The following is a 22,952-nucleotide window of genomic DNA, read 5'->3' as shown; positions in this document are numbered from 1 at the left end:
CAAAAAGGCAAAACACACAAACAGAACCAAATTAGATTGGCCCTGGTATTTTTAGGATGATAAGTAGAGGTGTATTAGTTACCTTTCTGTTGCCAGACAGACTACTTCCCAAAAGCAGCTGAAGGGAGGGAGGGCGTAAGTGACCCAGATGGGCAGTCACATGGCATCCACGATGGTCAAGTCACATGGCATCCACAGTCACAAGCAGAAAACAGTGAATGCTGCTGCTTGGCTGGCTTTTTATTCAGTCCAGGACACCAGCCCGACACCAACCCAACACCAGTCTTTAGGGTGGCTTTCCCACCTCAGTTAACTAATGGAGAGACTCCCTCACCGACCTGCCCAGAGGCTTGTCTCTGGGGAGTCCAGACCCTGTCAAGTTGACAGTCAAGAATACATGTCACCTCCCCTCACGTGTGCTCACACGGCACTCACTCCTGATTCAATGCAGTGGAGACGAGAAAAGACGGGAAGTAGGGAGGGGCTTGTAGAGAGAACGGGGTAAGGCAGGGTGTTGAGGGGGGTGTGATCAAAGTACAGTGTGTGTGTGTGTGTGTGTGTGTGTGTGTGTGTGTGTGTGTGTTTGTGTGTGTGTGATTGTGAAAAGTTAAATAAAAACTCCCAAAAATGAACCACCACACAGAACCAAGAGCCAAGTTTAGAATGAAGGGAAAGGCGGGTGGTTGGGACCCCTGCCTCCACCCTATCACGGGGCCAGATTGACTTGGATCATCACTGCCTTGGATCAGTGCACTTTTTTTCCTTTTTTTTTTTTTTTTTTTTTTTTTTTTTTTTTTTTTTTTTTTTTTTTTTGGTTTTTCGAGACAGGGTTTCTCTGCGTAGCTTTGCGCCTTTCCTGGAGCTCACTTGGTAGCCCAGGCTGGCCTCGAACTCACAGAGATCCGCCTGGCTCTGCCTCCCGAGTGCTGGGATTAAAGGCGTGCGCCACCACCGCCCGGCCTGGATCAGTGCACTTTTTAAAAATTACGTTATTTTTTATTTTTATGTGTGTGGATGTTTGCCTGTATGTATGTCTATGTGCCCAAGGAGGCCAGAACAGGGCATCAGCTCCCCTGGAAATGTAGTTACGGAGGTTGTGAGAGCCACCATGTGGGGGCTCGGAGTCACACTCACGTGTTCTGGAAGAGCAACCACCACTCTCGACCACTGAGCCGTCTCTCTGGCCCCTCATCTTATTTTACATTCGTTGTATACATATGTGTCTGTGTGCAGGTATGTTCACATGAGTGCAGGTGCCTGTGGGGGCCAGAATAGGGCTCAGGATCCCATGACGGAGAATGAGATTGTGAGCCTCCTCCTGTGGGTGCTGAGAACCAATGTAAGAACAGTGTGTGTGTGTGTATACACATGCTTCGTTCTCTCCTTTGGCCATGTGGGTCCTGGGGATCAATTCAGGTCTTCGGGTTTGGCGGCAAACCGGCTGAGACATCTCACCAGCTCCAGCTCCATTATAGGCTTTCTGGTAGAGACTGGCCTCAAACTCACTCTGTAGCCAGCACTAGCCGTGAATTCCTGAGCCTCCTGCTTCTGCTTCCTGACCAATGCCCTTTAACATTTTATTTTGTAATGATTTATGAAGTGGGGGCTCCCTTCCAGACCCCGAATTAGGCACAAACCACACCCAAACACCTGTTTTCACAGAGATCCTTTATTTTATTTTATTTTTATTTATTTATTTATTTTTGGTTTTTCAAGACAGGGTTTCTCTGTGTAGCTTTGCACCTTTCCTGGAACTCGCTTTGGAGACCAGGCTGGCCTCGAACTCACAGAGATCCGCCTGGCTCTGCCTCCCAAGTGCTGGGATTAAAGGCGTGCGCCACCACCGCCCAGCCAGAGATCCTTTATTAAGTAGGGGAGAAAAGTTAAAGTGGCTGCTTTCTGACCCAGACAGAAAAACAGCAGCCAATGACCTTGCAGGTGTGATTTTCAGAGAAGAAGGGGAGGTCTGTGTTAGGATGGGCTGGGATGTGGTGGGAAAGGAGGTGGGGATGAGAGAGGGGGGGAAGGGCCAGGGAAAGGGGTAGGGGTATTTGTCCCCGAGGGACAAAGGACAGCCTCTGGATAGAGAGGAGACAGATGTGGCACATAGGAAAATGGCCGTTTATAAAGGTAAAGGGGAAAACCCAGTGTTAGGATGACGTATTTAATTTTAATTGATCACGTTAATTAGGTGAACCAAAGGGGACTTTTGATTGCTGGACTTTGGTAGTCAGCCTCAGGAGGAGGAAGCGGCCAAATAAGGGACTAGACCTTGGTAGCTAGCTCCAGGAATGGAATCTAATGGTAAAGTGAGGCCGAGGGAATGGGGGAGGAGGGCAAGGCCTGCCAGAGCCACATGCTCTAGGGGGCTAGTGTCCCTTCAATTTTAAAGTTATAGAAAACTTGCCAAAGGGTGTCAGAGACAGCAGCATGTGCCGTTCATTCCACTTCCCCAGCAATAATCCATCTGCCTGTTATGAGAACAGTGACTGCCCGGTGCACATCTGGCGACCTTTGCTCTGGTCTCCATTTTCTGCTGTTGCTCTTTTGCATGTAGGAGGGTTCATATTGCCCTGAGTTTCTCTTTGTCTTTCACGACCTTGACACATTAAAGGGCCCGTGCTCAGTTCTTTTGTAGACTATCCCTCAATTTAGGTTCCTCTCTCTCTCTCTCTCTGTCTCTCTGTCTCTCTCTGTCTCTCTCTCTCTCTCTCTCTCTCTCTCTCTCTCTCTCTTTTTCTTTTTTTTCCAAATTCAGTTGGAGGTTTGCATTTGGTTCACAGTGGCACCTGGGTGCCTGGTACCAAGGCGCACACACACTGTCTTCTGTGTGTCATTCCTGTGGTGTTAGCTTTGGTTAAGATGGTGTCTTCTGGTCCATGTCCATTTAAATAAGGTTTCTATTTTCCCCTTACAGTTAATAACCATCTTAACAAAAAATACTTTGAAATTATGCAAATGTCCTGTTTACCCTCAAATTTTCATCCATCCACTTTTTTTTATTAAATGAAATCTTTATTTATTTATTTATTTATTTATTTATTTATTTATTTATTTTAAGATTTATTTATTTATTATGCATACAATGTTCTGCCTGCATGTATGTCTGCAGGCCAGAAGAGGGCATCTGATCTCATTACAGATGGTTGTGAGCCACCATGTGGTTTCTGGGAATCGAACTCAGGACCTCTGGAAGAGCAGTCAGTGCTCTTAACCTCTGAGCCATCTCTCCAGCCCATCCATCTTTTTAAAAAGAGATTTATTTTTAAAATAATGCATGTAATTAGGTGTGCATGTTGAGTCATGTGCCTGCTTAGCTAGAGACATCAGATCCCCTGGCACTAAAGTTAAGGTGGCTGTGAGCCACCTGATGCCTCCTAGGCTTCAGTGACCCTCCATGTTAGCAAGTGTATACCACCACCCCTGACTATAATCCCAGTGTTTCAGGGTGAAATCCGAGTGGTGGGAGGCTGCTGAGGCCAGCTGGGCTACACAGTAAGACCCGGTCTCAAAACAAGTAACAATGTGAAGTTTGTTTTGTTTTGTTTTGCTTTGTTTCGAGACAGGATTTCTCCAGGTAGTTTTGGTGCCTGTTTTGGATCTGGATCTGTAGACCAGGCTGTCCTCGAACTCACAGAGATCCACCTGGCTCTGCCTCCCGAGTGCTGGGATTAAAGGCGTGCACCACCACTGCCCAGCACAATGTGAAGTTTGACCTCTGAAACGTGGAGTTTTCCAGATGCAGTCTCTGGGACGTGTCGAACCAGAAGCCATGTCTGTTTCCTCCTAAAAAGATGGCTGAGGGCCGTGGAGATGGCTCAGCAGTCAAGGCCCTTGCTGCCCAGGAACCACGCAGTGGAAAGAAAGCTGATGCCTACAAACTGTTCTCTGACCTTGACACGTGGGCCGCAGCGTGTGCACATGCTACACACAAGTAAATGAGTATAATCAAGATAACTGTTATGGGCCAGAACGACGGCTCGGCAGCGAAGAGCACTGGCTGCCCCTCCAGAGGACCCAGGCTGCTTCCCAGCACCCACACGGCGCCTTGCAGCTGTCCGTAGCTCCAGTCCCAAGAGATTGGCGCCTTCTCTTGACCTGCCAGGCACACATGAAACACAGACAGACGTACATACGGGCAACATGCCCATACACGGAAAATTAAAAACAGTTTTTAAAAAAGAAAGGACTTAAGAGAGAGCTTAAGTGTCAGGTGCCTGTCATGCCCCCTGCTAAAAGAGAGTCGACTCAAGCAGGGGGGTGGTGGCGCACATCTTCAATCCCAGCACTCAGGGGCAGATCTCTGAGTTCGAGGCCAGCCTGGTCTACAGAGTGAGATCCAGGACAGAGAAACCTGTTTTAAAAAGAGAAAGAGAGAGAGAATTGACTCAAACCAGCAGATGCTGAGAGACCCCAGCCTCTGTGCATCCCAAGGCTTTTAGCACTTTGTCCAGAAAAGCAGCGCTATCCCCTGAGAGAAGTGGGACATGCCAGTCTCCTTTAATGAGGCACCTTGTAGCTATGCTGGCAGTGACTGACCAGCTTTCCAGGAGGCGTCTCTTCAGCATTGTGTGTGCAGTCCTGAGAGGTCCAGCATTATGCACAGAGCGGGCACTCGGAAGCAGTAGGGATCTCTGTGAGTTCGAGGCCAGCCTGGTCTACAGACCGAGATCCAGGACAGGCACCAAAACTAAAGAGACACCCTGTCTCGAAAAAAAAAGTTCAAGGTCAATCTTGGCTACAAAGAGAGTCCACACCAGTGGTCCCAGTCAGCACCGCACTCCAGAACCACCTAGGATGTTGTACCCATGTCACACCCCAGAATCTTCAGGAGTGAGGCCAGCTGAGCCTCAAAAGATGCTTGGATCACCCTGCTTTGATATTCAAAAATATTCAAGCCCAAAAGAAAGACATGGATGCAAATGAAAATGCAAAAAGATGCCCAGGAGGAACACAGGTTCGAGGCCAGCCTGGTCTACATCGCAGATGCCAACACAGCCAGGGCTGCACAGTGAGAGCCTGTGTCAGAACACGAAAGTGACGGGATGTAGTTGAGTTGGTCGAATGCTTGCTTAGCCTTCACGAGGCCCTGGGTTCGATCCCCAGCCCCACACAATGGGCATGGTGGCACATGACTGTAATCCCGGTATTCGGCCGATGGATGGAAGTTCAAGAGCAAGAGCTGGAGAGATGGCTCCACGGTTAAGAGCACTGGCTGCTCTTCCAGAGGACCAGGGTTCAAGTCCCAGCACCCACGTGGCAGCTCACAAGCGTCTGTAATTCCAGTCCCAGGGGTCCAACGCCCTCTTCTGGCCTCCTCAGGCAGTAGGTACACACATGGTACACAGACATACATGCAGACAAAACAGTGATACCATACACATTAAATAAGTAGTTAAAAAGTTTAAGGTCACCGGGCAGTGGTGGCGCATGCATTTAGTCCCAGCACTCCGGAGGCAGAGTCAGGCGGATCTCTGTGAGTTCGAGGCCAGCCTGGGCTACAGACTGAGATCCAGGACAGGCACCAAAACTACAGAGACACCCTGTCTCTGGGAAAGAAAAAAAAAGTTCAAGGTCGATCTTGGCTACAAAGAGAGTTTATATCAAGCATGGGATCTGTGAAACCCGGTCCAATATGAAAAAAGAGGGAGTTGGATGCAGATCTCGTTTGGACTAACCTCGTATGGAGTCCTAGATTCCAGGCCTTAAGTTACCGTTAAGTATTTTGGTGTGTAAGGTGGACAGCAGGGCAGTAACAGCGGCAGCCGCTCCTGCCAGCCACATGCGGCAGAAGCAGCGCATCAGGCAGAGCCGGCTGCCACTGACCTTCGCTCCTCCGTTCCAGCAATTCCCTTTCTGTGTGATGTCGGTGAACATCACCCGCATTGCCATCCAGGCCCTGAGGGAAGAGTGTCTCTCCAGGTGAGTCCCTGTGGGATCAGAGTGACCCGGCAGAGCCCGGCCCCTTCCCATCCGTGCCTCATTCTCCACAGTTCTGCTGGGTCTCAGATCTGGGCACGTCTCCACGCACCAGCCGCCTCGCCTCCCTAACCTGACCAAATGCCAGTCTTCTTGGGGAATGGTGGGGTGGGGCGCCCTGGCGGGGTAGGCTGGGAAGCGGGGCACTGGAGTCGGGTTCATCGGCGGCCGCTGAGCGGGTCACCTCTGCCCTGCAGGGAATGTAACCGGCGGCAGAAGGTCATCCCCGTGGTGAACAGCTTCTATGCGGCCACTTTCCTTCACCTGGCGCAGGAGTGGAGGACCCGGCAGAGGACCATCTCAGACTCGGGCTTTGTCCTCAAAGGTGGGCACTTTCTCCTGTGGACTACTGCGTTTCCCTCCCCTCCCCTGGGGCCTGCTGTCTCTACCTTCTCTGCCGCCACTCCCCTCCTGTCTGTCTGTCCATGCACTTCTATCCCTTGCCTGTTACCTGTTTGCGTGTCTGAGCAGGGTCTCGCTATAAGGCCCTGGCCGACCTGGAACTTGCTGCGTAGACCAGAATGGCCTTGAATTTGTGGTAGTCCATCTGCCTCTGCTTCCTGACTACAAAGATTACAGGCATCCAGCCTGGTCTTCAGAGGGAGTTCCGGGACCATAGTCCTGGACTCAGAGAAACCCTGTCTTGAAGAAGAAAAAAAACAAAGATTACGGGTGTGCTTGGTGGCCTCTGGTCGTATATGTCTGATGACTGGTTGTTGTTATTGTTGTTGTTGTTGTTGTTGTTGTTGTTATTTTTGTTTAGATTTTTGAGATCGTCTCACCCTGTAGCCAGGCTACAGTCCTCCTGCTCCATCCCCCTGTGTTGGGATTACAATCTTGTGCATGTGTGGTTCTTCATGATCACATCAACCACCAACAACAAAAACCCTACAGCTTCTGAACCAAAATTTAAAGCTCAACAGGCAGTTCTGTGTGAGTTCAAGGCCAGCCTGGTCTACATGTGAGTTTCAGGCAGATCTCTGTGAGGTCAAGGCCAGCCTGGTCTACATATGAGTTTCAGGCAGTTCTCTGTGAGGTCAAGGCCAGCCTGGTCTACATATGAGTTTCAGGCAAGCCAGAGCTACATAGTAACAAACAACAAAAAGGACGGACAAAATGGCTCAGTGGTTAGAGGGCCTACTGCTTGCAGAGAACTCTTGCAGAGAACCCACTTGGTTCCCAGCACCCTCCTGGGTAGCTCACATCTGCCTGTAACTCCAGCTCGGGAGAGATACTGCTCCTCTGACCTCTGAGGCACTCACGCTCACATGCACATATCCACACTCAGACTTATATACATATCTTGAAAAATAATAAGTCTTGAAAACACACAGTCAGTAAAAGTTGGGGCTGGGATGTGGTGCTGTTGTTAAAGCTCCTGCCTGGCATGCGGGAGCCCTGGGTTCAGTTCCCGGAGCCGCACAAGCTGTGTGGTGGCTCAAGCCTGTATGTAATCTCCGCACTTAATAGGTGGAGACAGGAAGGTAAGACGTTCCAGGTCTACAGGAGCCCTGTCTCAAACGGAGTAGAACAAAACAAAACACCATGAAAGCTAGGGCTGGAGAGATGGCTCAGCGCTTGAGAGAGAGCACTGGCCGCTCCTCCCCAGGACTGGCCTCTAACCCAGCACCCACATGGGGCCTCACAACTCCACTTCCAGGGGATCTGGCGCCCTCTTCTGGCCTCCTCACGTGGTACACAGACATACATTCAAGCAAAACTTCATATAAAATAAAATAAAAATTTTAAGCTAAAACATGTGAAAGCCGAGGTCTGGCAGTTAGCCCGGTTCTCCAGAGTTGAGATCTCTGTCACAAGGAAGAAGCGTTCCTTGGGCTCTGTCAGGTTTTGCCATCTTTGATGACTGTTTTGTCTCTAAAAGACAGGGTTGGAGGCGTTCACAGGGCCATTGGACTTGAGGCCTTGTGTCCCCCCAGACCCCCGTCCCAGCCCTCAGTTCCCAATCTCCTCTGTTCCAGACTTGGAAGTATTGGCCAAGAAGAGCCCCAAACGGCTGCTCAAGACTCTGGACGCCTACCTAGCCCGGGTGTCAAAGGGGCAGGCCTCCTTGTTGGGGGCACAGAAGTGCTCTGGATCACAAGGGCCTCACTCCAAGGACCTCACCTTCACAGGCGTGTGTGAGCTGCAGTCTCACTCACTGGAGAGTGCGGGGTTGGTCTGACCCACCCCGGGGACCATTCCTAGAAAGGCAAGCCGGGGTCGCCGGAGCTTCCAGAACCCAAGAACCGTGTCTGGACCAAAGCCCTCCCTGCCTCTGCAGGTGAGGTTAGGAAGCTCCCACGGGGGCGTAGTGAAGCCCATTCAGGCAGCTAGAATTTACCTCCTTGTCGCTTCTGGAGCAAGGAGTTTTCTGTTGTTCCCCGCTGGGCTCCAGCTCACAGGGTTAGGCTCCCGATCCCTCAGTGGAAGTGAACAGACCACAAAGTAGGGCAGTCTGAACAGTCTACCCATCCGCACCTAGAGGAAGAGGTCCTGGAAGCTGCTGCTAGGAGTCTGACAACCCAGCCGCTGCCCCCAGAGCCTGAGGTTGGAACTGGAGAGGCAGAGGCAACAATCCCTTCGGCCAGCAGGGGGCAGCAGAGCACAGTTAGAGGCGACTGACTGATGATGGGCAGGCCTCTCCTTCAACCTCCGCGATTTTCAGGACACTTATTTCCAACTTTCTCCCCGACCCCTACCTCCTTGCCCACCATGATTTGTGATCTTGAAATGGGCACTCGGCTAGCTAGACTAGTTATCGTGGTGTCCGATCCCCACCGCCCACAGGCTGGGGTCTGGAGACCACGCACCAGGTTAACTGGTTATCTGGCCTGGCTGAGAGGCGCTGGGAACTCGCTCACCCACCAGCAGTTTTAGAATAAAGGAATTGTTGTAGTCTCTAGTGTTTTCTTCCAAGACAGTTCAGGGCCTTCCTGCGCCCGGGCTCCCTGCCACCTGAGTCCCCCTGGCTGCGCCGGCAGGCCTGGGGATGTCTAATTTATTATTGTTTGTGTGTATGATATGGGGTGTGGGGATCAGAAGACAGCTTTGTGAAGTTCTCTCTCTCCACCTTTAGGTTCTGGAGATTAAAACCAGGTCGTCTGGCTTTTGTGGCAAGCTCCTTACCCATCTTGCCCACCCAGGCCAGGAGACGCCTTGCAAGCGCTAGTCAGTGAGCACGATGTCTCTTGTTAGAGTTGACTAGTGTGGTGTCCACCCCAGGCTGTCCCTGCTGTTGCTCCCTCGGCCCAGCCCCTCACCTAACACCCGAGAGCCTCAGGCCCCCTGCGCGCGCCTCTGACTTCCAGCAAGTGAAGCTGTAGAAGTCAGTGTCCATCTCTGCTTGTGTTTCCAGAGATGGCACCAACAGAGGCTTCCCAGTGTGCTGTGGCATGCCCTGCAGTTGGCCCTGTCGGATTTGCAGGGTCTCAGTTAGAATGTTTGTTACCAGGCCTCTTCCCCCCCCCCCCCCCCCCCCCCCCCCGCAGAGAGGTCACAGAGGTTACGGGGCTGGGAGAGGTCAGTCTGGGTGCTTCCTTCCTTCCTGGCCGCTTCCCTTGCTCTGAGCCTGCAAGGCTAACTCGGCAGCATCAGCTGGAAGCACAGGATCCCAGCATGTCAGGCCACATGGGCCCTAGGAGGGTCAGGCTGGGAGGGAGCCAGCTGCCCCAGCAGGGAGGGGCCCTTCATCCAGACCAGGGTGTGCACGGCTCCAGGATAACTCGGGAATCTGTTCTGGTGGGGTGGAGGTGGAGAGAGGAGGCCGCTGAGAGCTGAGAGCTGCATTTCTCTTGGAGGTAGGGAGAACCGCTTTCCACGGGAGGACCACCTTCCCACGGGAGACCTTAAAGTCTCCATAAATCTAAAATGGGCAGAATCACCGGGTGTGTCTTCCTCTCTCCCGGCATGAACTCCTCTGTGGAAGTCTCAGGGAAAACTGAGGGGAGGGTCCACAGAGGAGCTTCTTGGCACACCAAAAAGATGAACTTGTCAGACTTTCTGGCTTTGTGTGGGACAGAAGAATCAGTGTGTCACAGCTCAGAAGCCGCAATAACCCTTAGGACACAGGAAGGGGTGGCTTGGGGTGGCTCAGGGGGGCTGGCGCTAGGCCTCTCAGCCTCTGGCCCAGGCTCACCAAGACACCCCACTCTTGCCACGCCTTCAGGGTGGGGGCCTCTTTGTGACACACTCCCTCACCATCTCTAGTTTGTTTGTTTGTTTTGAGATAGGGTCTCATATAGCCTACGCTGACCTGGAACTCACTATGTAGCAAGGCTAAATTCATGATCCTCCTGCCTCTGCCTCCTAAGTGAGCCAGGATTACAGACTTGTGCCTCAGCTTCTCTTCTCCCCAGCACACGCTCTCTGCCCTCCTCAACATTCCGTACTGTGTCATTAACAAGAGATAGAACTAGGCCTGTGACCAGGGAGAACACCAATGACCAGAAGCAGGGCCTCTGTACTGTAGACTGTGCTTTACACACACACACACACACACACACACACACACACACACACACACACACGCCACTGGTCCTGGGCTGATGAGCCAAACACGAAACCCGGTGCAGTAAGAGAGAACAGCGAGCCTACTCAAGGGCTGTGGCACATTCTGTTGCCGGGTGAGTGTAACCATTTAAACTGCCTCCTGGGTGCTTACTGGGGCAGCTGAGGAAATAACCGGTTTGAACAGAAATCTATCCCCAGCCCCAGCCCCAGCCCCAGCCCCAGCTGCCTCCCAGCTGGGAATGTGAGACTTGAACAAAACCCTGGCCTGAAAGCAATGCCCAGGCCTGGCACCGTGCCACCTCCCTATTGGGTTCTGGGCATGGTGGGGTTGGATAGCAGCCCCACTGAGAGTCCTGGCCATGCAGAGCCAGTGCTGGGCTCCTGGAAGCCATGGAATATCATCCGTGTTCTGCTCAGCCCCCAGAATGGGGACGAGCCCAAGCGAGTAGGTAGGACAAAGTCAGCCCAGGGCGAGCGCACCGGGAGAGAGCTGGGAACGGAATGTGTCTCCTTTATTGAGCATCCGGAGGGCACCTCGGTGCTGACTCAGCAGCCAGAGGCGGGAACAAGCAGGCAGGTGGCGGCAGGCAGGAGAGCAGGGCCGGGCACACCCACCCTCACTTCCAGTCCTTGAAGAATTGCTTGAAGATGGGACTCTCTCGGCCCTGGGGCAGAATCTCCACCTGCAGTGGGGGAAAAGCTTGGCTCACGGGCTGCCCGCCTCCTGCTGCTGAGGAGGAGGACAAGGGGTACCATGACAGGTCGGCAGAGTTTAGTAGGACGTAACCAAGGCCAATGGCAGGCGTGCCTTGCCAGCCATGTCCCTGAGAGAATGTTCCTTTCCGGTTAAATCTTGTCATGGCCCTACAGTTAGGTTGTCTCGATACGTCAGGGCCTGAGGTGCGAGGGCATGTCATCGACCGGAAGGCTTGCATCTTCAAGTGACACATGATCACTAACACCACCTGAACTGTGGTTTTCGATAGACACACACACACACACACACACACACACACACACACACACACACACACACTTTTGTGGGGTTTCCTAGAGGATTATGGGAAGAAATACTCTAAAGGGATTTCTGGTCCGTCGTGATTTAGGAGGGAAAAGGACCACTTTATCCCATGAATATATCACCCACCTCACAAATATTCATAAAATCGTTTTCAGTATCCACAATGCAGAACCCAGGGGCAGCTCCCCACCATGGGGGCAGGGCACTCCAGTCTCTTTGGACTGTTTCTTTGTGCGAATTTGCTGAATAAACTTTAGCTCAGACTGCCTGTCTTTTGACTAAATTATTTCATTCAAGAAGACAAAGGCCCTGTAACACCTGGCGAGAGGCCACAAACAGTCTAAGCCAGTCCCGAAAAGAAGAAGACGAGTTACAAGGTCACAGGACACAGGCTGAGGGAACACTCCTTCAAGGATTGGGGTACTCAGTTCAGCAGATGCCACCAGTTAGACGTCAGCGGTACCAGAACTTCTGTCAGAACTTCTGAGCTGGGCACGGTGACTCACACCTGTAATCTCAGCATGGGAGAGGCTGAGGCAGGAGAATTGCTGTGATCTGAGCAACAGAGTGAGACACTGTCCCGAAAGGGGGACGAGAGAGCTGAGGATGAAGCTCATCTGGTAGAGGGCGTGCTAGCCCCACACAAAGCCCTGGGTTCAATTCCCAGCACCACTTAAGCCAGGTGTGACCCACACCTGTAATCCTAGAACTTGGGAAGTAGAGGCCAGAAGATCAGAAGTTCAAGGTCATCCTCAGCTACATAGACAGTCTGAGGCCAGCCTGGGCTACATGAGACCCATAGGGAGAGAGGCAAGATGAAAATATCTTGTGTAGCCACCGTGCTGGGACTAAAAGGGGTACCCGTGGCTGGGGACAGACACAGGCCCCCCAGTGACATGCCCTGTCCTTCAGGCTCCCAGGATTCTCTTTGAAAATAAGTTTGGAGTTATTGTTGTTGTTGTTTTCAACGCTGGAGAACTGAAAAGGCTTTTCCACCTGACTGGTCTGAGGCAGACAAGTCTGCTCCCAACTCCTGAGCTGCCCTGTCTGCCAGGTCTTGGGGTAGGGAGCCACAGGGAGGTGCCAGGAGGAGGTGGGGGACGTGGTTTTGTCCTCACCTGAGTGTTTGGGGAATATTTCATCCGAGAGATGAAGCCATCAGCCACTTGGAGGGCTGCCTGCCTCTCCTTCTCATTAGCTTTCCGCCCTGGAACACAGGAACAAGATTTCAGAAGGGGAAGAGGATGGGGTGCAACCACGGGAGAGGGCTCACCCTCCCGGCGTGTGTGAAGCTCCGCCTTCTGTCTCTAGCACCACAGAAGACCACCTGTAAGCTCGCACTGGGGAAGTGGAGGCAGGAGGCTCCGAACCGCAGCCTCATCTTCATGTCTTCATCTACAGAGGGAGTTCACAGTCAGCCGGGGCTGCGTGAGACACTGGAGGGGGCAGAGGGTCTCTGGTCTCTACCCCATCCTCCTGAGGAAATTTTAGGGGTCCACAGAATACCTGACAGTTTTGTGTGTGTATGTGTGTGTGTGTGTTTTTTTTTTTTTGTTTGTTTTGTTTTGTTTTGTTTTTCGAGACAGGGTTTCTCTGTGTAGCTTTGCGCCTTTCCTGGGACTCACTTGGTAGCCCAGGCTGGCCTCGAACTCACAGAGATCCACCTGGCTCTGCCTCCCAAGTGCTGGGATTAAAGACGTGCGCCACCACCGCCCGGCTTTGTGTGTGTTTTTTTTAACAAATGTACTCAGCATACCCAAGAATATGGAGGGCCCCTTGGAGTATGAAGTCATGCCCTTAATTTTTTCCCCCAGAAAGCTGGCAGCTCTAAACTAAGATTTAATTAGTTAATTAATTAATTAAAACCTCTGCCTGGATCAGCAGAATCTTCTGGCTCTGACCAAGCCATCTTTTAGGAAGAATAAGCTTCCTCCTAGACATCGAACTGTAAGGCCAGTGGGCCGGGGCAATGGCTCAGCGGTTAAGAGCACTTGCTTCTCTTGCAGAGGACCTGAGTTCAATTCCCAGCATCCACTTGGCACTCAGAACCATCGGTAATTCCAGTTCCAGGGGATCCAATGCTCCCTTCTGGCTTCTGAGGACACTGCACACACATGATTCTCAGACATACATGCAAGAAAAATACACATAAAATACAAAAGAAACTCCATGGCCAGGGCCTCACCCTCCCCTGGAGCTGCTCACCTTCTGTGTGTGTACAGTGTAACCGATAACACCATTCTGTTATCAAAACTTTTTTTGTGTGACACTCAATTGGACGCGGAGTAAAATTTCTTATAGAGGCAAACTAACTCCCACAAGGTCAAAAGCCAACATGCTTGCTGATGAAGTGTTTAAAAGGCTGAAGATCACCCAGAATCCACAATGTAGACAATGGAGGCAATCATTTATGTAGGCCTTTATGTTGGCAATCACTGGGACACAAACTGTGATTCAGGCTGAATCACAAGCTGAAGGCATTTTGACAAGGAAACAGAGCCAAGTGTGGTGGTTGGCTCTCTGGCCAGTGTTAAAATCTTGTGAACTATGGAGTGTCTGTGTCCTTCCTCCGTAACTGACTCACTGTTCTGGCATCCATGGGCACTTGTCTCCCGTCTCCTGCCTCCCAAGCTTCCTGTCCCACGACTTCTTTTCCTATAATGATTCCTTTCTTGGGGACTACAGACTCTGGAGTCTCAGCATTGGCTCCATGGTATATGGCGCCTCTACAGGAAGGAAAGGGCAGCCCCAGGGCAAGAGATGTAGCTCAGTCGGTAGACTATTTACCCAGCATGCCCTGGGTTCCAACCCCAGCACCAGAGAAAATCAGGCATAGTAGTGCATGCCTGTGATCCCAGCCCTCGGGAGATGGAGGCGGCATGAGGATCAGGAAGGAGTTCAAGGTCATCCTTGGCTACACAAGTTAGAGGCCAACCTGGGCTATATGAGACCTTGTCTCAAAAAAGAAAGGGAAAAGGCTGGAAAGATGGCTCAGTGGTTAAGAGCACTTGCTACTTTTGCAAAGGACCAGAGTTCAGTTCCCAGCACCCATACCAGGAGGCTTATAAATACTTTTAACTTCAGCTCCAAGGGATCTGATGCCCTCTGGCCCCCTTGGGTACCCATAGGCATGTGTGGACAGGGGTGGGAGGAGGAGAGGAGAGGAGGGGAGAGGAGAGGAGGGGAGGAGAGGAGAGGAGGGGAGGAGAGGAGAGGAGGGGAGAGGAGGGGAAAGGAGAGGAGAGGAGAGGAGAGGAGAGGAGAGGAGAGGAGAGGAGAGGAGAGGAGAGGAGAGGAGAGGAGAGGAAGAGGAAGAGGAAGAGGAAGAGGAAAAAGAAAGAAGGAAGGAAAGCCAGGCCGCGGTGGCGTACGCCAAAGCAAGCAGCCTTTCTCTCTCCAGCAGACACAATCTCTTGACAAAGCATGGCCCGCGAGTTTACCTCACACTACATAAAGTGCTACTAAGCCCATCTAAGATTTACCTCTATTACAGTTAACTCAGAACCTCAAGGTCAGGCACCCCAGAGCCCTGAAGGCCTGGAGACTGCCGAGAGAGTTCTCAAAGTGTGGTCCCTGGAGCCCCACAGGCCCACCCTGGGAACATGTTAAACACATACACGCTCGGGCTCCAACCCGGACCTGGCCAATCTGACTCTCTGGGATGGGCCCAGCAAAGTACTGAAGAGGCCATTGGAGTTCTGAGGCCGGCTGAGATGTTCAAAATGGCTGAGCTTGCTGGCTTCAGGGATGCTGCAGGGCCCTCAGGCTGGCATGGCCGAGCCTGCTGCAGGGCCCCCACGCTCACACCGAGGAGCCTGCTGCAGGGCCCCCGCGGTAGCTGCAGGGCCCCCACGCTCACACCGAGGAGCACACACCCTTCCAGATGTAGATTTTGCCGCAGAGCCCGTTGTCCAGAACAAAGCAGTCATCTGGAATCAGCAGTTCAGAGGCAAAGGGGCTGGAATCGGCTACCTTGGTCAGGTTCATCTGTCCAGTGGCATCAGAGACCTGGGGAGGAAGGACAGCCGCCAGTGTGACACACACTCATACACACACACACACACACACACACACACACACACACTCACACACACACACTCACACACACACACACTCACTCACACACACTCACACACACACTCACTCTCACACACACACACACTCACACACTCACACACACACACACACTCACACTGGCCCTCACCGTGAATGTTACCCAGACCCTCCCCAGTTGCCTCTCCCAACAGTTCCAAGAAACAGGCGGGAAGAGGCCCCCCAAGGCTAACTTCAGACAGCCTCTCTCTTGCCTGTCAGCTGCAGTTCAGAAGCCAAGGCTCCCTTAGGGAAAGAGGTGACGTCACATTACAAGTAACTGCCCAGGGTTCAAACCAAGGCAAGCTTGGCATTAGCTTTCAACCTTCACCAAGGAGCCGGCAGTGAATACCATTGACCTCCGCAGAGGGCTGCCCATCTGCCTGCTTCCCACCCATCTCTCCTCCAACCCCTACAAACCTACCTGAGTCCTGGCCCAGCCTCCCCACAGCCGCCTCCTCCCTTCAGCTCCATGTCCCTGGCACCGGCAGGTGCCTAGTCAGTCCCCAGCAGGCCTGCAGTGCCCACCTTATACAGGGCGGCGTCCTGGGCGTTGGTCTGGTCAGCTGTGAGGTCTTCCTCAGGGTTGCCCTCCTTCAGAGCAGGCTTGGGGCCCAGAACCTGCAGAGCCAGACAGGATTACTGGGGCTTCTGCACCCAAATTTTCCAAGTCACCACGTCCAGGGCCACCTGTGTCCTACACTAAGGTAAGACTTGGTAAAGCGATGGGTCCAGCCCACCCACCAGACAGCCTCTTGCCCCAAGGCTGTACCCACTCAGAGGAACCCCTTATTGCCATCACACAAAGGTACCCCCCATGAGCGATCACAGGGCTGAGTAGGGCCCCAGATAGCCCCTGTCATCCTCTATCAGCCTCCTTCATAATCCCGGCTTATCACTGTCTCTCTTGGCCGCATCCAAACAGCAGCTCCCGGCCGCCCACCCGTGTCCCCGACCTGAATCATCTCGGCTGGCTCCTCTCCGTCGGTGATAATCTCCACCTGGGCCTTGCCCTGCCGCTCGCTGTCCCTGATGGCCAGGGCCAGGTCCCTAGCCTTGTTCCGTTCCAGGATGTTGGACTTCCCACCGCACCAGGTGAAGATGTTCTGCAGAGAACCAGACAGGCCCATCACAGCCAGTTGCCTGTGTCGTACCCCCACTGAAAAACTGTCCCCACAGGCAGGGCAAGCAGGAAGGCAGTGCCGGCGTGGGGTGTGGTGGCACACGTCTTTGATCCTAGTGCTCAAGAGGCAGAGGCAGGCAGATGTCTGCATATTTGGGACAAGGTCTACATAGTGAGTTCCAGGACAGCCAGGGCCACACTGAGACTCTAGCTAAAAAAAAAAAAAAATTAAATTAAATTAAACAAACAAAACCCAAGAAGTCAGGGCCACTCTCCAGAGGCCTCTGAGAAAGGCAAGAACAACGCCCTGCAAGAGTGCTTCCTGCGCTGGAGAGATGGCTCAGGGGCTAAGAGCACTGACTGCTCCTCCGAGGACCCAGGTTCAATTCCCAGCACCCACAGGGTGGCTAGCAACCTTTCCTAACTCCAGTTTCAGTGGCTCCAGTGTCCTCTTCCGACTTTCAAGGGCACTGGGTGCAGTGGCACATGTATACACATGCAGGCAAAACACTCGTACAGATCACATGAATCTAAAAGAAAGTATTATTATATTATTATTATTATTATTATTATTATTATTATTATTATTTTCTCAGACAGGGTCTCTCTGTGTAGCCCTGGCTATCCTGGAACTTTATTGTAGACCAGGCTGGCCTCTAACTTGGAGATCCTCCCACCTCTGCCTCTCAGGTGTTGGACTGCCCAGCTTTAAAAGAAAAAAAAATTTTTTTTTTTTTTTTTTTTTTTTTTGAGACAGGGTTTCTCTGTGTAGCTTTGCGCCTTTCCTGGAACTCACTTGGGCCCTGGAACTCACTTGGTAGCCCAGGCTGGCCTCGAACTCACAGAGATCCGCCTGCCTCTGCCTCCCGAGTGCTGGGATTAAAGGCGTGCGCCACCACCCGGCTTGAAAAAAAAATTTGAAGAGTACTTCTTGCCGGTATGCCATTTCCACATCACTTATCATCATATATTTAAGCTTTTTTTTTTTTTTTAAATCTTGTGTATAAATTATCTTCTGGAGCTGGAGAGATGGCTCAGTGGCCAAGAGAGTGTGTGCGTGTGCGTGTGCGTGTGTGTATTCTCTTCCAGGGGACCTATGTTCTAAGCACCCACAATGGGCAGCTCACAACTGCCTGTAACTCCAACTCCAACGCCCTCTCCTGGCGTCTGCTGGTATCTGCAGTCTCTTATACATGCCCCCCGCACAGACACAGACATAATTTAAAAAAAAAAAAAAATGTAATCAAATTACAAAAAAATTCAAAAAAACCTAAACGTGCTTGAAGACAGTTTAAAGCTCTCTGTTGAGCCCCATTTACATATCATGGAATACATGCAGCCAATGGCCATCGATTGGACATGCCTGGAACTAACTGTACGGGAGGAAGCACGTGAGTCATGTACAGGTTCTGTATTTATGAGGTTGGAGCACCTGAGGACGGTGGAGTCTGTGTGTCACTGGGAAATAATCCCTATGGACATTAGGGAAATAATCCCTAAGGGCTGGCCGGAGATGTCTTCTCACGGATGGAACAGTTCACCAGAACACGGGGTCGACCTTCTCACTCCTCCATCTCCCCGGCCTCCAGCCTGTCTTGAAGCATGGTGCTGGCACCCTGCACAGTCTCAGCCACCTACCCACCTGACCCAGGTCCAGGATGAAGCAGTCCCCGGTGTTGAAGCTGTCCCAGCTCAGCGCCCTCTCGGTGGCACGGATGTTCTTCTTCCCCTTGACCTGGTAGAGCTTTTTGATGGCTGCTGGGGTGGTCCCCGAGGTTGTCTTGTGAAATGCCGACTCCACACCACCTTCCTGCAGCCCAGAAAACCGACCTGAGTGGCCCCATAGGCACCCAGAGCCTCCCGCACTCCATCGCACTAGGAGATGAAGGGAGGTGGAAGCCGATCCCCGAGTGCGCCCAGGCCTTCCGAAGGATAAGAACAGCCAGAAGCAGGCACCGACCCCGAGAAAAGCCCTGGGAATGAGGGCCTGGAGGTGGTTCTCACCTGGTACTTGAGGCCACGTGGGAAGTAGCTCATGAAGAGGTCGGACTCATTCCCTTGAACTTCACGGTGCTGCACCGGCCGCTCCCCAAGCAGGGTGTTGAGGTGCACGGCCAGCACGGCACAGGCCCCCTGCTCGTCCCAGGATGATTGTTGGCCTAGGATGAATGTGGGGGGACAGGCAAGGTCCCTGAGACCCACTGTGACCTCCATCCCTCGCCGTGGCCAAACCCGCGCAGACCCCATTCCAACCCCTTTACCTATCCACAGGTGCAAATGGGAGGCCTCTTCCGGGCCATTGTGAAGCACCAGGTAGGAATCCCCGGAGAAGAAGATGCCATGGTTCTCTCGTGCTATGGGCACCGGCTTCAGCTTCTCCACACGCCAGATGTGCAGACCTGGGTCTTGGACCGAGGCTGGGAACGGAGAGCCACTGTAGGAAGAGATGGTTGGTTGGTAGTGGACTCCGTGGGGAGTGGGCTCGAGCACAGAGACCTGGGCAGGCCTGGAGACTGAGGTCTGGGTACAGTGAGAGCAGTGGGCAAGGAACAGCCCTCGGAAGTGAAGAAGGAAGAGGGAAAAGACGGTGGGGCGCACTGCCTACCTCTGAGGGATGGGTGTGTACATGCTGTTTTCAGACCTGAAAAGAGAAGCCATGATTACCACGAGGGTCACAACAACCAGCTCTCTCACGGGTCCGGGGGAGCCTTCCAGTTGGCCAAGGACTCTCCCTTTGGATTTTGGATGTGGAGTCTTAGGTAGCCTACGCTGTCCTCACAGCCCGCAAGTAGCTGAGGATGACCTGGGGCAGAGGCGATGCTCGATGGCTAAAGCCTTGCATGGCAAGTGTGAGGAGCAGAGTTTGAATCCTCAGAATCCACATAAATGTTGGGTGGGCTTGTAATTCTAGCCTCAGAGGACAGAGACAGAGGATCCCCAAAGCAACCTGAAGAGCAAAACTAGCCACATCGGCAAGTTCTGGGTTTGATTAGGAGACCCTGCTTCAATGAATAAGACGAGGAAAGACGTAGGAAGAGCCCTGACATCGACCTTGGGCCTCCACATGCATAGCCACACACACACTATTGGACCTACACACACGTGTCCACACGTGCAAACGTGCACAAGCACCACACACACACACAAATAGAAAAAGAAAATGTTTACAAAATAAAACTTTTAAATTAAGAAATGCAAAACTTAGTGACCAAATGATGTTTATGTTGTAGATGTAAGGTTAGTCCAACATTTGAACTTAACTAATATAATACACCCCATTAACAAATATATGTGATATTAATATATCCATATGGATATTTATGTTGATACAATATACCCCATTAACAAGTATATGTGATACTAATATATTTTTATGGACATTCATATCAATATAATATACCCCATTAACAAGTATATGTGATATTAATATATCCATATGGATATTTGTATCAATATAATATACCCCATTAATAAGTATATGTGATATTAGTGTATCCTTATGGATATTCATATCAATGTGTATACAGAAAGCACTTAGCAAAACTTTACATCCATTCCTGATTTAGAATAAACAAACAAAAAAATAAGCCAGCTGGTGCTGCAGAGATGGCTCAGGGGTTAAGATCTCTTGTTACTCTTGCAGAGGACCTGAGTTCAGTTCCCAGCAGCCAACAACCATCCAGACTCCACTTCTGGGGGCTAAACACCCCCTTCTGGCCTCCAGGGGGGTACTACATGCTCATGGTGCACACACATACATGCAGGCAAAACTACCCATACACATTAAAATAAAAATAAACACATCTTTTTTAAAGTAAGCCAAACATGCTAGCTCGGGCTTGCAATCTCAGCGCGCAGGAGACCAGGCCAAGGGGATCATGAGTTTTAGGTCAGCCTGGGCTGCACAAGGAGACCCTGCCTCAAAAACTAAAAGAAAAAAAAAAAAAGAGAAAGAAAAGGAAAATGCCAACTATGCAGCAGACACAACTGTAATCCCAGCAACGGGAAGGGGCGGGCAGAAAGGTCAGACACTCAGGGACCTTCTGGCTCCAGGCTAGCCTGGGCTACATGAAACTCTCTTAAAATAAAAACAGAAAATGCCTGGCATGACAGTGCGCACCGGCCAAACCGACATTCCAGAAGCAGGAGAGTCAGAAGTTCAAGGCCATCCTTGGCTACCTAGTGAATTCAAAGCCAACCTGGGCTACAAGATACCACGTGGAAAAAGAAAAAGGAAGAAAGGAAGGAAAAATAAGGGGGGGCCTGGGACACAGTGTGTTCTGTGATATTTTGTTTGTGTTCTGACAGATAAAACTTGCCTGGAGATCAGAGGGCGGAGCTAGCCACTAGTTAGCCATAGAGGCCAGGCAGTGGTGGCACACACCTTTAATCCCAGCACTTGGGAGGAGGAAGCGGGAAGGTCAGTAGTTCAAGGCTGCCCTGGGCTACATGAGATTGAACCAGTCTAAAAGAGAAACAGAGCCGGGGTGGGGGGTAGGGTGGGAGGGTGGTGGTGGGTAGTGGTGGTGCACATCTTTAATCTCAGCACTAGGGAGGTGGAGACAGGAATATAAAGAAGGTGGAGACAGGGTCTCGGCCCCACTTGACACAGGATCCCCCGTTCAATCTGAGGTTTCGCAGAGGTAAGTCTGGTGGCTGCTGCTCTGCTTCTCTGATTTTTCAGCTTTCACTCTCGATATCTGACTCCTCGTTTTTATATTTAAGAATAATTAGGATCGTGCTTTCACAGCCCCGCGGGTAAGGCACTGGTGCACAAGTCTGATGAACTGAGTTTGATCTCAGAATCCAAGTGAAGGCAGAGGAGGAAACAGACGCCCAGAGGCTGCCCTCTGACCTCCACGTTTACACCATGCACAAATGCATACAGATAGACTCAGACCAACAAGAATTGTATTTGTTAATCTAACATCTAAAGAAATAGAGAAACAATAGAGAAAGAAGGACTGGAGATGAGGCTTCACTGACAGAGTACTTGCCTAGCATGAAGTCCTGGGTTCAATCCCCAGCAGTTTATAAAGTGGGCGTGATACAGTTTATAAACTGTAACCCCAGCACGTGGAGGGAGGGGTGGAGGCAACAGTTCAAGATCATTCTCAAAGTATGTGAGGTCAGCTTGGGATCCATGGGACCCTGTGAGAAAGGAGAGCGATCTGGACGAGGTGGAACAGCTTTAATCCCAGCACTCAGCAGAGGCAGGTGGATCTCCCTAAATTCAAGGCCAGCCTGGTCTACATAGTGGGTTCCAAGCCAGCCAGGGAGAAGGAGAGAGAAGTGTGTGCGTGTAAGGGGGAGGCCCTTAAGCAGAGTTTTTACTCTTTAAATCTACTAAAAACAAAACCTGCTTGGGACTTTATCCCTCCTAGGCAACTCTCTCCCAGGAGAAGTGTACTCATCCTCGGCGTTAGCTAGCCTTTCTAGGTTCCCAGCATCTTCCAGTTCCAGAATGATGAACGCCATCTTTGTTTGGTAAGTGAGTAGAGAAAATATTTCTTGGACAAAAGAAATTGTAGTATAGGGAGAATGCAAAAGGCAAGTTGTTGTTGTTAATATACCATCTTTTTTTAATTTCAGAAAAGTACAGTCATAACAACTTCACCCGCCCTTTTATTTGTTCTCATCAGTGGCTGGTTTCTTTTTTGACCTCCACGTATATACTGTGGCCATGCACATGGGTGCTCGAGTGTACGTGTACACACACTACGTAAGTAAACAAGTGTGACCAAAGAATTGGCTTTCCCTCCCACCATGTGAGTTCTGGGGATCAGACTCAGGCCGTCAGCCCTGGCAGCAAGTGCCCCCCACCCACTGAGCCACGTCTCAGGCCTAAGGTTTTCGGTTTGTTTGTTGGTTGGTTTGAAGGCTTTTAAAAGAAGAGGGCATGTGTCACCAGCACTTAATTCAGTGCATGCTTCCACCTGGTAGGTTGTTGGAAGAGGTGCCCTGTGGGACAAGGAGGGCGAGGGTAGCAAGCAGGCCGTGCAGCCTGGAGGGAGGAAGAGACTCTCTGAAGGGTGGCTGGGTCAGCGGTGAGGGTTGAGTCGGCTTAGGAGGCAGAGTCTGCTTAGGAGATGTGAATTGCCAGCGGAGTTACCACTGTCCTTTTCGTTATCAACCTCCCAAACAGAGGAAGGCATTTTTTTTCATCGTGACACTTCCCCCATACTCCGTGGGGTGTGACCACATCCCCTGCTGTGGGCAGCCCAGCCT

General features: G+C 51.5%; 2 protein-coding genes across 18 annotated transcripts in view; one reads left to right on the top strand and one right to left on the bottom strand.

Moving 5' to 3' along the window:
* Elmod3 (ELMO domain containing 3) overlaps window positions 1-8,874 on the top strand; it is a 35,894-nt gene extending 27,020 nt beyond the window's left edge. For 12 of the 13 annotated variants that reach the window (XM_076566956.1, XM_042273480.2, XM_076566950.1 and 9 more), the window contains 3 exons: window positions 5,846-5,922; window positions 6,177-6,304; window positions 7,959-8,874. In XM_076566956.1, the coding sequence (XP_076423071.1) occupies window positions 5,846-5,922; window positions 6,177-6,304; window positions 7,959-8,161 (408 nt within the window). In that variant the 3' untranslated portion in view covers window positions 8,162-8,874. Of the gene's footprint in view, window positions 1-5,845; window positions 5,923-6,176; window positions 6,305-6,450; window positions 6,617-7,958 lie in introns of those variants that run through there. The other variant, XM_076566961.1, reaches the window with a different exon arrangement.
* A 2,105-nt stretch (window positions 8,875-10,979) lies between these two features.
* Window positions 10,980-22,952, bottom strand: part of Capg (capping actin protein, gelsolin like) — a 35,173-nt gene continuing 23,200 nt past the window's right edge. For all 5 annotated transcript variants that reach the window (XM_076566948.1, XM_076566945.1, XM_076566943.1 and 2 more), the window contains 9 exons: window positions 19,330-19,365; window positions 18,986-19,158; window positions 18,729-18,883; window positions 18,367-18,534; window positions 16,558-16,707; window positions 16,130-16,222; window positions 15,385-15,517; window positions 12,628-12,716; window positions 10,980-11,171 (listed from right to left, as the gene is read on the bottom strand). In XM_076566948.1, the coding sequence (XP_076423063.1) occupies window positions 11,106-11,171; window positions 12,628-12,716; window positions 15,385-15,517; window positions 16,130-16,222; window positions 16,558-16,707; window positions 18,367-18,534; window positions 18,729-18,883; window positions 18,986-19,158; window positions 19,330-19,352 (1,050 nt within the window). In that variant the 5' untranslated portion in view covers window positions 19,353-19,365 and the 3' untranslated portion in view covers window positions 10,980-11,105. The remainder of the gene's footprint in view (window positions 11,172-12,627; window positions 12,717-15,384; window positions 15,518-16,129; window positions 16,223-16,557; window positions 16,708-18,366; window positions 18,535-18,728; window positions 18,884-18,985; window positions 19,159-19,329; window positions 19,366-22,952) is intronic.

The sequence above is a fragment of the Peromyscus maniculatus genome, chromosome 3, assembly GCF_049852395.1.
Source record: "Peromyscus maniculatus bairdii isolate BWxNUB_F1_BW_parent chromosome 3, HU_Pman_BW_mat_3.1, whole genome shotgun sequence".
In the NCBI taxonomy this organism is placed as follows: domain Eukaryota; kingdom Metazoa; phylum Chordata; class Mammalia; order Rodentia; family Cricetidae; genus Peromyscus; species Peromyscus maniculatus.
Note: the sequence above shows the minus strand (reverse complement) of the source record. Positions and strands in the feature narration are given on the sequence as shown.